Below are 17,002 nucleotides of genomic sequence, written 5' to 3'. Positions count from 1 at the left end.
TCGTGCATCCGCAGTTAAATTTTGACAACCCTTAGTAAATACAACTAAAATGGTTGTTTTAAAAGGATTTCCATTTTAATAGCTCTCCATCCCCCTGAGAAAAGGCACATAATTGGGAGATAGGTAGGGATAAAAATGTGTCTCTGTTTGGGAGCAACAGTTATCTCAACTTAAAAATTATAAAACTTCTGCAAATCCTATTTTCTTATTTGAATGGAATATCAAATTATTCACAAATCTATCTATCTATCTATCTTTATATATGTGTGTATGTATGTTCACTACGGACTCTAAAACGGCTGAACTGATTGTGATTAAATGTTCAGGCAATTTTCAGATTAGCCCAGTGGGTGATCCTGTGAAGTTTGGTAGCGATTGAATCAACAGAATTTTTTTTTTTGGCAATTTTTTGTATTATTTTCAAAGCAAATTAATTTTTTTATAATGATTTTTGAACGTTTACAATTAAAAGCTATATTAGGGTCACTAGTATTTTATATTTTTCAAATACTCTTACACCCACATGGGCCATATGCCATACCACTAGCAACCCAACTGGGAATATGTGGTAAAGTGGCAGCTAAACACTGTTCAACTCTTTGATACATTTGTGAACCGCAAATTTTTTAAGATGTACTATTACTAGGGACCGGAAAAATTTGCGGATACAATGACCTCTAGGATAGCCTCCATTATCCTCTGCACATCTCAAGTAAACACGCGTGTTCATTGGGTACTAAATTGTGAGGCGTCTCAACTGGGTAGCTTGTGATTCGACGCTTCTTTGGTCGATAGTCTCTCATTGGCCCAGATAGCTCCAGTTAAACTGCGAGCCAATAGCAGAACCAGCATAATTGTACACGTTCGAATTTCAGCCTATCACGAAATGAATCCGCGAATTTTTCCGGTCTCTAACTATTACTTTGTGTATTTTTACTTATATAATATTTGCAAAATATAACCAGTTTAGAACATCAAGAATGATAGTGATTATGTTCAGAGCAGAAACTTGGCAAGTCTTCATCATGCTGTTTTACAACAAAGAAATCATACTCTCACATCTCTTTTTTTTTCTCCTAAGGGGGATGCTAGTGAAGCAGCATGGGCCACATTTTCTAAATCACAAATTTCTAATGCCATTGTGATTTTACTCATCATATTCACAACCATAGTGAATGATGCACATTATTTTTCTTTCTAAAATGGTTGTTTCTGCCAACGGTACTGTCTGCAAACTTTAGGAACTTAAATATTTTTAAACCACCCAACTAAAGCACAAAACTGGTAAGAAAAACGAACTGTTACTCTGAGTAATCGTGAAGTGCCACGCACCCTGAGCATATGGAGAGCTGGAGGTGGTTGCTGTCAGAGTTCCTGTCCACTTGAGGGTCGAGCGTGAACAAGGGCCACGCCCCTGTCACGTTCACGTTGTACTGATATGACACCTGCACGATGGCGAACCCCGTGCCTTCAGCTGTGATGTTCACGGTTCTCACCTTTCCCGGAAGCTGCATGCAGAACATTCCATTTCTCATACTTTGCACTGACACTTCTGCTTGTATGCATGCAAACAGAACCAGCACCTCAATACTTCACATTTTGGGACTTCAATTTTAAATTTTATTGTTATGCTACTTTTCTGTCTTATAAAGCTTTGATAACAGATAAAGGTGAATGGCTTTCGTTAAATGTAGGAAAGTTACAGATTTGTGTGCTATTAGGATTTATTGATGCAAGTTTTACAGCTTATTACCAACAAGCAATGTGTTAATGTTTTTGTGATGAGACTAAGAATACAATGTGTTTGAACACATCTCTAAAAATTCATGAGATGGTGTGCTGCTGAATGAATGTACATTAGATTATGGTCTTTGCCAATCAGCACTTATAGGGAAATGTGAGGAAAGCTGACAGAGAGGCAAGGATTGACAATAAAAAAAACACATTTTGTAAGAGATTTTTAGATTAATTGTTGCTTATCTCCATTTTTAGGATGGTATTTTAATAACACTATTTTAATACTAAATGCCTCATTTTCTTCAAAGCAATAAAAACAATGCTGTTTTTGCACATATTTATTTATATACCATTTCACTCTGAATATTTCCGACTATGAAACCAAATACGTACTGTTTTTTTTTTGAAAGTCTAATTAAAGTGAAGAATTATAAACATAACTTCTGCATAACCTATTATCTATTAACTATTCTACTTTTATGCAATATAATAAGTGTAATAATTTAATATCTTGTTTTTCAATTTTAAAACTTTAGTTCAATGTAAACTTGTTATTAGTGATGAGTCAGTTCCTTTAATTCCACTAGAATCTTAGGATTCAGAATACATTGGTGTTGGAATCGACCATGACAGATTCTTTCATTGTTTTGTAAGTTTGCAAAATAAATTTTCTACGCAATGTAAGAAAATACGTATAAAGAAATATGGCTATTTATTACTAATTTTTAACATACCTAATTAATTTTGGTTCAGTATTAATTGTGAAAATAAAATTCTTAACCTAACCATACACTCCTTTTATTCTATAATCTATAATACATTGATGTGATAATGTAAGGTTTGTAAAATTTGAAATTACAACATGATTTCTAGTTTACATCTTAAGATATCTTAGATTGCTGAAATTCAGGGTAGCAGTAACTGAGAGTAATGAACATGCTTTTATAAAGTATGTAACCTTATATAATGTTGACATTGACCAGGGCTACATCCTCCCTAAGCCCAATGTGCCTCACGTTTTTTCCGACCCCCTCTCCTCCCACTGATACCCTCGGTTTCAAACCTCCTGCCAACGAGTGCGTGTGTTTGGCCACCCAGCAAGAGGCGCTGTGTTAAAGCGTGCGTTATAGCCTCATACCATTGATAATTTAGTAAAATTAATAAGTATGGTTTTCTTTTACTATTTCTATTTTTTCCCAGGGTAATTGTTTTCAGATAGTTATGAGGAAGGGGCAGTGCCATGCACAACCTCTTTCGGCACACACCTTCAGTTGAGCGGTGAAGACTTCGCCATTATAAATAATTAACTTAATAAATAAATTATTGTAATAATATGTAGTAATTAATCCTAAAATAATGTTTAGTTTTTGAAGGGTTTAAACATGTATTGTGTATTTGCTTTGCTGTATTAATCGACTAACTGTAAATTCACCACTTCCTACGACCATGACACCCTGGCCAATTAGCAGTCTCTTCCGTTCGCCGGCCAGGGTGGGAAGCATCTTCGCACCTCATCGACTTCAACCTGTTGCTCGTTACTGATCTGTAACATCGGCCATCGTTAAGTATCTTTTAACCTTTTCTATTCTTTTTCGAGGCCTACCCCGGCAGAAGACAGTTTTACCTAATGTTTAAAGCTCCCCGGAGTGTTTTAAATAGCACGACAGTCTTTGTACTTTCGGGGCCAGGCCACGCGGTATCCTTGTCAGCATTTAAACTGAACTATTTTATTCGTAACAACTCTTCATTGTGTGATTACTCAGTCTTGTCAATATCGTGAACTGCACCAATAAAACCGAAAAGTCACCCTGACACGTTTGTATTCATCTCTCAACCACGAGCTTTCCAGTACAGAGACTGAGGTGTGTGGAGTACCTCAAGATTCCACTGACAGTTGTCTTCGCCAATAACATAGCGTGCCTGCTGCTGAGAGCGGGCCGATAAGTTCCAGTGTATCCGCAAAGGGAGAAATCGAGCCTAGCTCCCCATGGGCCACCTCACAGCCCAGGGACAGAGTCGAAAGCCAGGTCCACATGCCCATCTACGTGGTGGCGCCCAGGATCTCTATTTACGCAGACTCGAACCCCCTTCCCCCTTACGACAATGTTATTTTGTGTGTAGGAAAAGAAACAATGCAATCATATTTTTGAAATCATTAACATATTTTTTTTAGAGTATATTAGTCTGTTGAACGTAGTAGTAATTAAAAAATTTAAGGAATTAGGATCGGATCTGAAGAATCGAACTTTAAATTTAAGAATCAATTACCGTGTTTTCTCGTATAATCGTCGCACATTTTATTTTAAAATCAAGTTTGAAAAGTAGGGGTGCGACCATTATGCGGGAAAGAAAAATTTTTTTAGGTAAAGTTATTCATAAAAAATAACGTTTATGGAAAGTACGTTTATTTGAAAAAAGGTGGAGTATACAAGAGCACCCCAAACAATCTATATTAATAATTCCTTAAACAAAAAACTTTCTTCAACCTTAAATAGAAAAACCAAAACTCGTAACGCGAACGCAAGCGATTTGAATCTGACGTGAACTAACGTGTCGTAGTACACACTTGCCACGAAAGAATGCGGGCTATCAAATGTAGTTAACTCGATGCCTGACAGATAGCGCGCGTTGCATCCAATCGGCGAGATATCGATATTCGACTACGTGCGCGCGCTCTATACGGGAAGCAACATAACCAAAAATGAATGATGCGCTGGCTACATTTTTGTAAGCGGTACGCCGCGGTAACGCAATCAGATAAAGGAAATACTGTTTAAAAACGTCTTTAAAAGAAAATTTACACGTCAAACAATGTCCTATTTTTCCGTTAATTTATTAAGTAAGTGGTAATGACCGAATAAATATTAGATTTCTACTTTAAAATACATCGTTTTATACGGAAAAGATACCTAAACAAAGCGCTCGGCATCTACTAGCAGGACCAAAAACATCATGCGATGTTTACGCGAGAAGTTTTTTTTTATCCCAATTTTGACAGCCTAAAATATGGTTGCAATGATTACGCGCGTGCGACCATTAAGCGAAAAAACATGGTAAATGGAATTGGAATCTGTATATTTTAGGAATTGGCCCAACACTACTTGTTATTAATTAGTCCCCAATACAATATAAACATTTTTTTTTTTTTCTTAATTGTTCACTGGATGTATAATTATTATTTATCATTCAAAACCAACAAATGTAAATGGGAAAGGGGCTTTTGTTTGCTATTTATCTGTTCTTAATGACTGCCCTGAATTTAGGTACACTTGTGACCGTTAAACAATTAAATCTCTTTTGAATCTGTATAGTTTGTACATGATCTGTAGCAAGTTTACAGAATTGCTATAATACCAATTTTTTTTATTATTTATAGTTATACTTCATCACTGAAAAAAAATTTAACAGGTTGAATGTCCAATGCACATTCATATTTCTGCTACGCCCAAGAGACGTGGTCATCAAGATGGCGGACTCACGTGTGGCAGCATGCACCAGTTCTTCTAAACACTTATTTTACCTGCTCATCAAATCAGCTGATTACTGTGGCCATCATAAAAAGTGCAAATGCTTTTGAAATATACGTACTATAAAATGTAGAAAAAATGCTACTGTACTTACTGATTGTTTCTGCAGTATCATTGAATTGGCTTTGTTCACTTTCATGATGACGGGTTTGTCTCCCGGGAACGTGAAGCTCACTCCGATGTCGACAGCGGTCGAGGAAATCTGCTCGGCCAGCTTAGCCAGAGATGTCAGTGCAATCACTGTATCCTGAAACAATTGTGCTGTCGATACTTTCTTCCACTCCTTCATATTCAGACAATAACAAAAAGAAATATTTGTTATTTGAAATAAGCATCTCACTAAAATTTTAAAAACATGACATGGGACCATATTTCAAGTTTCTATTAAATATTTATTCTGTACTTGCATAATTATCTAAAAATATACACAGCCTTTAAGGATTTCTGTAAAAATAATAGCACATAGGTACAGGTGTTGACATTTGCCAGTTTTTATTTTCCAGCACTTTTTTCTTGCTTTTAAGCGTACTATTACATGTATCAATGATATTAGCCAGTAAAAATTTAACTATGGTGCAATTGTGAATGATAACATATCTACCATGATGTGAAGGAAAAAAATCATCATAAATGCAAAATGCCTACTGATCGCAGCTGTTTCGTTTACTGCAGTAAAATACCATTAATAATTCTGTCCACGAATGACCAACATCAATGCTACATAACGGTTATAAATGAAATAAATTTGGATCTACTGAACAAGCACACACAACAAATTCTCACCTTTTAAATAAATTTTTTATAGCAATACCACCACCACCAATAAATAACAAATATTTTTTTCCTGTAGTCACGTATACGATCCCACAAAATTTCTCTATCCTGATTGCAAGACAGACCTAACTAATGTTAACCAAGTGAAATTGGTGTTTGAATTCAACTAAATTTTGAACAGATATTAATATAAAAATTATTTTTTGTATTTTTTTTTTTTTCACTAACTAGAGAAAATATTTTTTGATGTTTATTTCGTTAAGTTCTTTAAACATTAGCTGGCTTAGCAGTAACATGATGCAATGTTCATCCGTACTTGCGTGGACGCAAACCCTCCGTTCTCGTTCTGCTGTGAAACCAGCCACTTCATGATGGGGATGGCATCCTGTGTGAGGCCTTTCTGCAGGTAGCTAAGCAGGGCATACGCGCTCATCTCCACGTCCACAGAGTTGGGCAGTGCGTGCCACGGGTTCTTCTCGTCCTCCTTCTGCAGTGGTCTCTTCCACATTTTGGTGTCCTCTGTCACAAACAAGACACCATGTGATTCTCAGAGAGAGAACCAAGGGGAAGGGGGGGGGGGGGGAAGATGAAAGGAAAACTATCAATTTAAAAAAAAGTTTAATTTTGTTGTAATGATATTTCTCTCTCTTTCTCTAGAGAGAGAGAGAAAGAGAGAGAGAGAGAGCACAGCATTAAACTTAAATAATTTTATAATTGCATTTCAGTTATTCACGTGTGCATTCGAGTGGAGTCATCTCGCAAAAGTAAACAGTGCGGTAACTATGCTAATCAAAATCATTAATTCTTTGTTATCTAATCTTTTCTACAACAGTCAGGATTAAAATGTAAGTGGTGGTGTTGCTAGTACCATACCTGTAGACATTGCTTTGCCCTCCAGAATATTGAAGGCGGCTTCCTTGGCTGGATGTCCAGACAGCTGAAGGGCGTAACTGCAGAGGGCGATAGCGTACATGTCTTCCAGCCCGTCCAGGTTCCTCGCTATATAGTCTGCAGCCTTGTTTATGACGCTCTGGTACAGTGGTGCAGCTTTCTGTGTCAAACCAGTTGCATAATAAGAATGTTTAAATACACAAAACAACAATGAATTAGAAAGTGAGATTGAACTGAAGCATGCAAACATTGGATGAAAACTTTACATACTATATTTCATACAATTTTAAACACTGCAATAGTTAAAATTATACAAAAAAAAACATTTATTACTGCAGGTTAACAAACTAAAATTATGCAAGAATGTGTTATTTTAAAATTTAATAATTTATGGAAAAAAAATTATTTCCCTGTAAAAATATTGTAAGGATAATTATTGTGTTTAAATTGTCATGAAATATATATATTATATATATAATTATATATATATATATATATATATATATATTTATTTATTTAAGTAATAGAAATATTTTCACTGAAGTGAGTCACTAGACATAACATTTTATCAACAAAATCCTATTCATGTCTTGTTAAAATTATGACACATTTTGGCATTGATTATAACTGGTTTTTCAAATCCTGGATGACAGTGAATTTCCATAATCACACTGGACACTCCCTCCCACTAACTTGCTGAAAAGGTAACTGTTAAGGGACCCACCTAGTCAGAAGTGTATTTGTGTTAGTGAGGCAGGGTGACAAGTGCGACGCTCGCTGGCGCTATGGTACGTATCGCCTCCACTTAACTGGCATACAGTCTTCTCATCAAGCATAGGACAACTATGAAATTAGGGTGGTAACCATAACATTATATGGCAGAGAAATTAAGATAAAGGTGAAATGCAAGTCTCTTGAATGCTTTCAGGAATCAGTACCAGGAGTTTCATACCTAAAAAATTATTCTGAAAAAATGGTTTTTAGCCATTTTTACTTTTCTAAAAATACATTTTAAAATCTAATATGGAAACAGAACTACTCATCCATCCTCAGCATATTCTTAAATGCTTTTTGTAAACAGACACCACTATGATATCTTTAGCAGTTTCTTCTGAAGCTCTGCTCACTACACTGTATGTGCGATCAGGTAGGCAGGGCCTTTAAGGTGGAGTCTCACACGCTATGTTAAGGGCTATTCCTGTAAATTTACATCTATACCTCTCTTGCATTTGTTGTTCTGTCACAAATATATTCAACAGATATTTACTAAGTGTTATAAAATTAGTTAAAAATGTTGCGCAAGTATTTGTAGTTGTTTTAACTTGCATGATTTATTTCAGCAATTATATCACATTAAGTAGATATCTGTTGAAAATAGTTGTGACAGAAGAACAAATGCAAAAGTGGGTATAGTGTTAACTTTACAGAAACAGCCCCTGACTGATAGCGATGCGAGTTAGGCACCTACCTGGTTCTCCAGGAAGGCGACGAGGGTGTACGCGGTGAGGGCCAGGCCCCGGGCCGCCCCACCCTGCATGTCCGAGTGGATGACGGTGCCGACCTCCGGGAAGCTCCCGTTGTCGGCCTGGCGGGCGGCCAGCCACTGCAGGGCCTCTTGCACCACTCTCTCCTCCACGCCGATGTGCGGGGCCGCCTGGCGGAACGACTTCACCACGAACGCTGTCAACCTGCGGGGTGACAAAACCAATCTGCAATACCTCTATGGTGTATTTCAAACAATTCCATTCCAAATTTTAACTTAGCCAATTAAAAAGTTCTATTCCCCCCCCCCCCCCCCCCCCCCAAATTCTTTTTTAAAAATGTTAATTACCAGTAAGAATATTTGTACTGAACTACACTACCAGCAGTGGCGGGAAGATGGAGCGCTCTCTCTCTCTATTATATATGTATATAAACCACCACAAACACACCCCCTCCCTCCTAAATAAAGACATCTATACAATCCTATTTTTTCCCACCAGCAAAAGGAAATAATTTGAAAGCAAACAGTGGGATAAGTAGTTCTATTCCCCCCCCCCCACACACACACACACACACACACACTTCACAAAATGAAATTCTGCGTAATGTTCCTGCCAACGAGACATGCATTAATTTTAACATAATTAATAAGTGGAAACACCACATTATTAACAACTTTCATAATGTTACTATCATTTTTCACAGATTTATAAAATAAATTGTGAAAGAGACATTGTATGAACCTCTCCTGGAGACAAAACCAAATATCTGCTTGTGTTTAAATTAATTTGATTACTCAGTTTAAACTACATTACAACATAAAACAAATTTAGATTTTTTTATTTTGCTCACATCTTTACAGTTCGTGTAAACTGGTAGGACGTATTTCTCAAAATCATGTAAAATACTAGTGCCATGTCTGATGACAGCATGATAAATAACCCCAAGTTTACCATGTGCTGCCGTTGCTGTCTCTGTTGCCGAACGCGCTAAAAGATCCGTCTTTCCGCTTGTAGGTTAGCTCCTGCTGGTACCCTATTTCCAGCAGCTTCAGGGCTTTGCTTTCAATTGCTGGAGTTAGCTGATTAGTATTCTGAAGAAAAAAAATTACTGTCAGTTAAATATAGCAATATAATTGGTGGCTTGGTCAAAAATGACAAAAACATTAGAAACCTACACAGGACACCTACAAGATTTTTGTGTAACAAACCTGATGTTATACCAATCCAATAAACTGTATATGCAGTATTTAATTTTTTTTTTTTTTGAAGATTATAATACAAATATTTTGACTAAAAAAAAACTTTTGTCTCTGTAAAACTTTTGTACAAATTTACTGTAAAACTAAATCTCCAATGCTTCACATTGAAATGAAAAATAATAAAATCTAATGTTCCAACTATGTAAGTATGTATTTATAAAATATCATTGTAGTGTTATAAAATATAATTTTAGTGTCAGTCCATGTTACTAGGTTATATTTTGCACACTTGCCAGTGTTGATAGCATATTGGTTTATAATATAATTTTTGGCTTAATGTGCAGTTATACTTAGAATACACAAATACAAGCTATAGATTTACACACTTCGGTTCTTCAAGCACAAGCAAGTATGGGCACTTAACCAATAACATTTCCCATCTCCCTCAGCAAAATTAGCTCACACCTTGAAACCAATGTAAAAATTTGGTAATAATGTGTTCTCGAAAAGTTAATCTCACTAAAGATAAAAGTATCGCATAAAAACATTTTAATAAGGAAAAAAAAAAATTTTTTTATTCATTCTTTTTAACTTTAACTTTTAACCTCACTCCTAAAGAGAAAAAAAATATTAGAAAACTAGATGACCCGGTGAACTTCGTACCACCTAAAATTTATTTGATTGCAACTCTTCAAAATATATTATTAATTTTTATCACCCTTCCAACTCCAATTCATTGGTATCAATAATATAAGTCGCATCATGTACGGCTTGAGTTTTGATTGATTATTAAATGAAACTCGTTTTTAATTCAAATGAATGCAATGTTTTTATTTTACATGAAAGATAAATGCAGTAAACATTCAATGCAAAGCTTTCTGGTAAACTACGTTTTTCGTTTTGTTTTCTGGCGCGTAAATAAACAAAGATGATGTCTTTCCGACACGCGAACACGCAACATACAGTTGTCCATGCGCGAAACACGGAAAATCCAAGTTAATTCCGCAAACTTCCAACGACTGGCCTTGAGATTTGTTTATGGTCATCGCGAAGGCCAGACGCACGGGGAATTGAAGTCGTTTAAAATCGAATGGCATGTCCGTTGGAATCAACAGGATGCGCGGAATCAAAACATCCTCTTCTTTGTACTTTCCCGTGATAATAGTCACCTCGATGACGTTGTTCATAAGCTTTTTAACAGTCAGTCTCGTTCCATTGCATAGTCGAGGTTGGTTGATGTTACGTAACATGATGATGACTGAGCCTACTTTCAATTGCAAATTGTGAGGTGGTAATCCAGGCAGTTCTAGGGAATTCAAAAATTCTGTCGGATAGTTGACTATGTCATCCTGGTTGATAACTGTGTCAACCGATTTGAAGGAAAACAACTGTCCCGGAATGAAATTTTGAATGGACGCATTAAAATCATCGACATCTTTGTTTTTCGCTGCCAATATGGCTCGTTTGCGCAGCCAAGTATGGTTTTTGAAGTTCTGTGCTACGTTCGGAAACACACGCTGAATGAGCTCCTCCTTCGATTCGGTCAACTGACAGAAATCAGTGGGAAATGTGACTAATCAAGTCAGGATGTCAACTGCAATTTTTCCATTACCAATGTCCAACAATTGCTTCGAAAACACATCTGTATTTCGATCTTGTTGCAAAATCACTAGCATGTTAGTCGTCAATCGGAGTGTCTTCACGTGCCGCCACAAATTTTATGATTTTAAGTACGCGTTTAGTTCGTCAGCTACAGTTGATCGTGGAATAACTGGAAGAGTCTGACGAAAATCACTGGACAACAGAATCATGGCTCCACCAAAAATGTTTTGATTGTCACGAAGATATTTCAATGTTCTGTCCAGCGCTTCCAGTGACCTCTTGTGGGCCATCGTGCATTCGTCCCAAACGATCAATTTGTATATCTGTAGAATCTTTGCCATTGCGCTGTTTTTGGCGAGGTTGCAAGCTGGTGTCTCGTTGATTTGCATGTTCAGCTGCAATTTCAAGCCAGAATGTGCAGTTCGTCCACCTTCTAACAAAGTCGCTGCTATTCCAGATGAAGCCAATGCTAGGACAACTTCATTCTGCGATCGAATCCTTGCCAAAAGCAATGAAATTAAGAACATTTTCCCAGTCCCTCCGGGAGCATCCAGGAAGTAAATTCCACCAGTTCCATTGTTCACAGCTTTTATCAAAGAGTCATATACAGTATTTTGTTGTTCATTCAATTGCGGAACATTTGTACGAACTGCTTCGGCTAATGCTTCGGTGTCGTATTGTTGTTCTCTTTGTAACTCGTGATTAAATACATCTTGCATTGGACAATTGGGTGATATCATCCCCAAATACGACAACATTTTACTCGCCATCAATAAACACATGTCTTCTATCATGATCAATGTCTCATTGTGAATTTCTGCAGTCATTTGCAATGTCGGATTAAAAGTTTGGTGATGCACACGATGCAAAACATCTTCAGACATCTCGTTCTTATATTTGACCCACAAATCGTTCGGATTTAAAGGGAAACATGTGTATATAATAATTGCAAACTATGTGCGAATTTGATGAGGTGATGAAGATATGACAGAATCTTTGAGTGTATTATCCCAATGTGAATCATTCTCAAGCAACTGTAAGAGGTGACACGCCTCACTGTAAGTTGCACATAGATGCCCATTAACAGTTCTTGGTTGTTGAAATGACGTCGGACCACGAACATTCACCAACAAAAATCGAAGATAGTAACATTCGTCATTATTTGGATGCACAGTATATATGCGACCCAGAGCATCTGAGACAAATACATTTAGATGTCCTTCAACTGGTGTTCCTTGTTTCCGATGCTGAAATGATTTCGATGATGTGTTCCATGTGTAGTAGCGTGGCATTTCAGCATACAGCAAAGTGCGAGCGAAAGCATCTACTTGATAAACCGAGAAGCTTGTCAATGTTGTCGACGGTGGCAATGCTGCTCTGTACGCTGAGTTTTCTGGATTGAAACACACTCGTCGTCCGTTTCCAGATGTACTGCCAAATGTACAACTGTGGGGTGTCTTTCGTGGGTCGCAAAGGAAAAGATGCACCAAATCGCCTCGTTGCTGCTGCAATAGTGACCCATCTGATACTGAGATACTTCGTCTTTGCATTTGTTACAGCGAATAGCCATATCGCTGCCTTTATTCACATATTTGCATATGTACTTGATTAACTTGACGGAGTTACAGTATTCCACATTTATGTGAGCCTCAAAAGCCTTTGACAATATAGGTGAATACGGCACAATCCAACGATTGTCCACTTTAACATCTTGCCCTTTGACCTTCACAACTGCAAATCTCCCATTTCGGCAACTGATCGCCGACGATACATTGGTATCCGTCATTGCCTGTGATAGTGTCAGCAATCACGTCTCTCGGGTATCGCTTGGAACACTTACCATCGATCATACAGTCGTTGTTGAAAGCTCCGCAAGGTCCATGGATCATATTCTTAGTCACCACTGCATGCAATTTCGGATCAACAGCTTCATCCGAGATTTCAGCTGAGATGATTGAATCAATTTCATTCGCCATGATTTTTTCTACAAACCAAACTAAAATGTGCGCACGAGGCCGACCACGCTTTTGCCATTCAACGGTGTACATCTAGCAACGAACTTGACCATACACACGGTTCTTTATGATGAAATCCATCAGAGATTTTAATTTTTGTTTAAAAACTCTGGCAGTAATATCATGTCTGTCAACTGAAGTTTGGCTGGGTAGCAGTTCATTCTTGATTTCGATCCACTGGGGATTACAGGTGAATGTTATAAATAGGTTTGGGCGGCCATATTGTCTAAAATACGACATCACATCTTGTGCGTATTCGTGCATGTGGCGTGGGCTTCCAATGTAAGTGGCCGGAAAAATTGTCATTCTTCCTACATTGTTTGCATCACCGTTGGCATTAATCGCATCACGGAGATGAATGTATTCTTCAGATCGGAGCTGCTTTTGGTTCAAACGAATATATGTCAATCGCTCAGTCTCAATTTTGACATACATGTCAACTGCGAACTGGTGGAAAAGACGATGACACTTCAAAATGTGATTTATTTCGCCTTCACGATTCATAAGTCTGTATGAATAAAAATTCATAGCACTTACTTTTTTATTGGTTTGAGCACCTGTTAGTTGATTAACCATTTTTATGTTGAAATGGTATCCGTCCTCGTCCTGCCAAAATATCAATGGATATTGTAGCGCATCTTAAGTCCTGTGCGTTTTGGACACGCGTTTCAATTCATTGTTCCGACGATGAAGCATGATATCTCTAGATTGCACATTTTCTCCGACAATAACAGCTACTTCGTCAATTGTCGGCCGGCGAATTGAACCTTCTTGCGTGTTCACCCAAAGGCATTTTGTCAGCCCTGATTACGATGTTATGGCTGTCGGACGGCATCCAATCCAATGCAATTTTGAACAATTTGATCAATTCGTTGTTCTGATGAAGAAACGTTTGCAATTCTCTGACAATTACTTGCTTGATTATCGGATTGTGAGCACAACGCTGATTAACATCCGCATCCAAATTTCCCATGAAATAAATTTGTAAGAATTGATGGTCCACATCAGGTGGTGGTAACAGCGCTCCTCCTAAATGATATATTTGCCCTTGAATCTTGAAAGTGGGCATGAAATTTTCTCGTACAATGTGTGTTGCGCCAAAAGACGTCATTTGAAAACAACTATTGTATTTTTGGATATTGGCCAGAAAATGGTTAGAATCACTTCCTGTTCCAGAAACTAATGAGTGCAATGGCTCTGGTGGCGGGATCAATTGAGGCGATTTCACTTTTCCATCCGCACAACATAATCCAGGAGATTTACCACTGAATTTCAACGCCTTGCAATGCGGACAAACGACTGACATTTCTCCAATAGTTACTGACATGTCCGCACCGTAATTGATTTTGGGATTGTAATGGAATGCCGTTTGTTCCAGGTTCACAGGCGCACCGCGTCGGCGCAATCGGTCATGTTCATTTTGTCTTGCTCGCTGGCATTGTGTTTGATGTCCACGAATTCGTTGCATTATGAATCTATTCACTTGTCGTTCATTTTCAGTCGCTCTCGAACGTAATTCAGACATGCCAAAACGACTATTTTCATTATCCGTCTCTCGCTTGTCATCTGTATGGTTTGCACGTTAAGTAGCTCACTGCGCATTTGTCTGACTTCTACGACCTATGTCAGCTCGTCCTCTCCTTGGCATTGTAATGAACCCTGTTAAACGACACGGAATTGTTTTCACAGTCACTCAAATCTGTCGATCTTACCTTGAGATCTTTACAATATTGACATTCTCAAACTAATTTCTCGAGTCTAGCTAAAACACATTTGATTGAATTAGTGATTATGTCTAAGCGTGCAAAGTCAATTAACCTTAATAATTAAAAAACCTTATTAACCTTATTAACCAAATAAATAAAACCTTAACAACCAAATTAAACCTTACTAATCAAAAAATCTTAAAAAAAACAATAAAACCTTACTAACCAAAAAGCCTTGATATAATGATTGATCAAAATGAATGTTCGCAAAATGTAATTAAATTCGCTTTAACCAAATAAATTCTTAAAATCCACTACCATTTTTATGAAGAAAAAAAAATATTGGTTGTCTGTAAAGTCGGTTTACGGACGATAGTTTAACGTGACATCATAACAATACATTGATGAAATGATTGATCCAGAAGAAAAGGAAATATCATATTCGGCCTGAGACTGAGCCGTAATAGGTTTTTGCAACCAAACCATTTAGGCATTAAAAATATTATATTCTTTGAGGAAGAATTTTTTTTTAATTTTTCAATCTTTTGCATGATAAAATCTACCTCTGCATACTTTTATGAATAAAATTGAATCATTTTTATTGAATTATCACTATTTTGTATGGATACAAAGGAGTGAAATGAAATGTGCAATTGAATTAATAAATTTACTTTTATTTGCATTCATTAATTCAAATATATTTATTACTTTTGAAATGTTGCGTGCACCATATTTATTTTTACAAGTACAAAAAAAAATTTCGCAGCTGCCGGGTTTCGAACCAAAAACCTTTAGTTTAAGAGTTAGGTATGCTAACCACACACCCACGAGGCCATACAAAGGTAATGTAGTTTCAAATGTTATATATATATTTATAAAAACTTTGTTCACGGTAGGGGTATAATATTAACACGATTTTATAACAAATACGCATCCCAAATACACCAAACTTATTTATAATGTGTTACAATATTTTTTAAAACATTGTGCAAAAGATCCCGGGTGTAATTTGAATTATTGTGTGTAACTGTAAAACACCATTGTCGGTTCAAAAGTATTTGAATTTTCAACATTACTTTTAAATAACCGTACCGATTGTGCTGAAAATCGGTGGACGATCATTAAATTACATCATATTAATAATTCAAACGACGAAAATATGATTGAAAAGTCAATTCGATGGTTGTTCCAATCGAGTGGAAGAGAGATGCCACGCATGCGTACAATGAGCAAACAGAACACATCTGTAGTGGGACACTTTTTCGTGCGTGCAGCCGGCGTTCATCGATTTATTAGACAATGTCACGTCAAAAAGAAAGATTTTAAATGTTATAGATTTCACACAACCGCAAGGAATGAATAACAGATATTTTTACACTATTTCCACAAATAGTTACCAATGAAATATTCACAATTGATATCAAACTTCACTAAGCGGACAGGTCTCGCCAAGGAGAAGGATAAGAAGTTGACAAATCTATGGCGGCCAAGGAGAAATGACACAAACACGCCATCAATCAACTAGCGGCTAGTTTGGTTTTCTATTAAAGTGTTTATCCCCCTAAACCACCCCTGATTTAAGGCGAACAAAACAAAAATTATTAAAATCGGTCCAGCCGTTTTCAAGTTTTAGCCAGACTAACGCACTGCGATTCATTTTTATATACAAGACAAGATGATGATGTACCTGAATATTGACGTCGTCCGGGCCTGCGGCCCCTTTGAGCCCGATATGACACCGCCCAACCACCGTTTCAGTTCAAACCTCCCGCTCGTGCGTGCGTGTGTGCGTGTGTGTCTAGCCCGGCAAGAGGGCGCTTAGCTGCAGTGCGCCGCACCCCTAATTTGCTATGTTTTAATATTATTTGTAAACCCTTTTTGTTTTCATTCGTCTTTGCCCCAGTGTTGTGCAATTTACTTGTGTTTTCTGTAATTTAAATAGGTTACCTTAAATAACTATAGACGTTGCCCGGGCGGACCCGAACAGGCACGGACTTGGACGAGGATAGGAATGCTTTTATATGAATTATCATTAAATAAGTAAATAGTAACAAACTTTCCATTGTC

General features: G+C 37.2%; 1 protein-coding gene across 2 annotated transcripts in view; it reads right to left on the bottom strand.

Moving 5' to 3' along the window:
- LOC134546349 (CD109 antigen-like) overlaps window positions 1-17,002 on the bottom strand; it is a 211,467-nt gene that overhangs the window by 20,926 nt on the left and 173,539 nt on the right. For both annotated transcript variants that reach the window (XM_063389125.1, XM_063389124.1), the window contains exons 20-25: window positions 9,365-9,504; window positions 8,398-8,617; window positions 6,912-7,089; window positions 6,355-6,557; window positions 5,359-5,511; window positions 1,333-1,508 (exon numbers count right to left, since the gene is read on the bottom strand). In XM_063389125.1, coding sequence (XP_063245195.1) covers window positions 1,333-1,508; window positions 5,359-5,511; window positions 6,355-6,557; window positions 6,912-7,089; window positions 8,398-8,617; window positions 9,365-9,504 — 1,070 coding nt within the window. The remainder of the gene's footprint in view (window positions 1-1,332; window positions 1,509-5,358; window positions 5,512-6,354; window positions 6,558-6,911; window positions 7,090-8,397; window positions 8,618-9,364; window positions 9,505-17,002) is intronic.

The sequence above is a fragment of the Bacillus rossius genome, chromosome 1 (assembly GCF_032445375.1).
Source record: "Bacillus rossius redtenbacheri isolate Brsri chromosome 1, Brsri_v3, whole genome shotgun sequence".
Classification (NCBI taxonomy): Eukaryota; Metazoa; Arthropoda; class Insecta; order Phasmatodea; family Bacillidae; genus Bacillus; species Bacillus rossius.
Note: the sequence above shows the minus strand (reverse complement) of the source record. Positions and strands in the feature narration are given on the sequence as shown.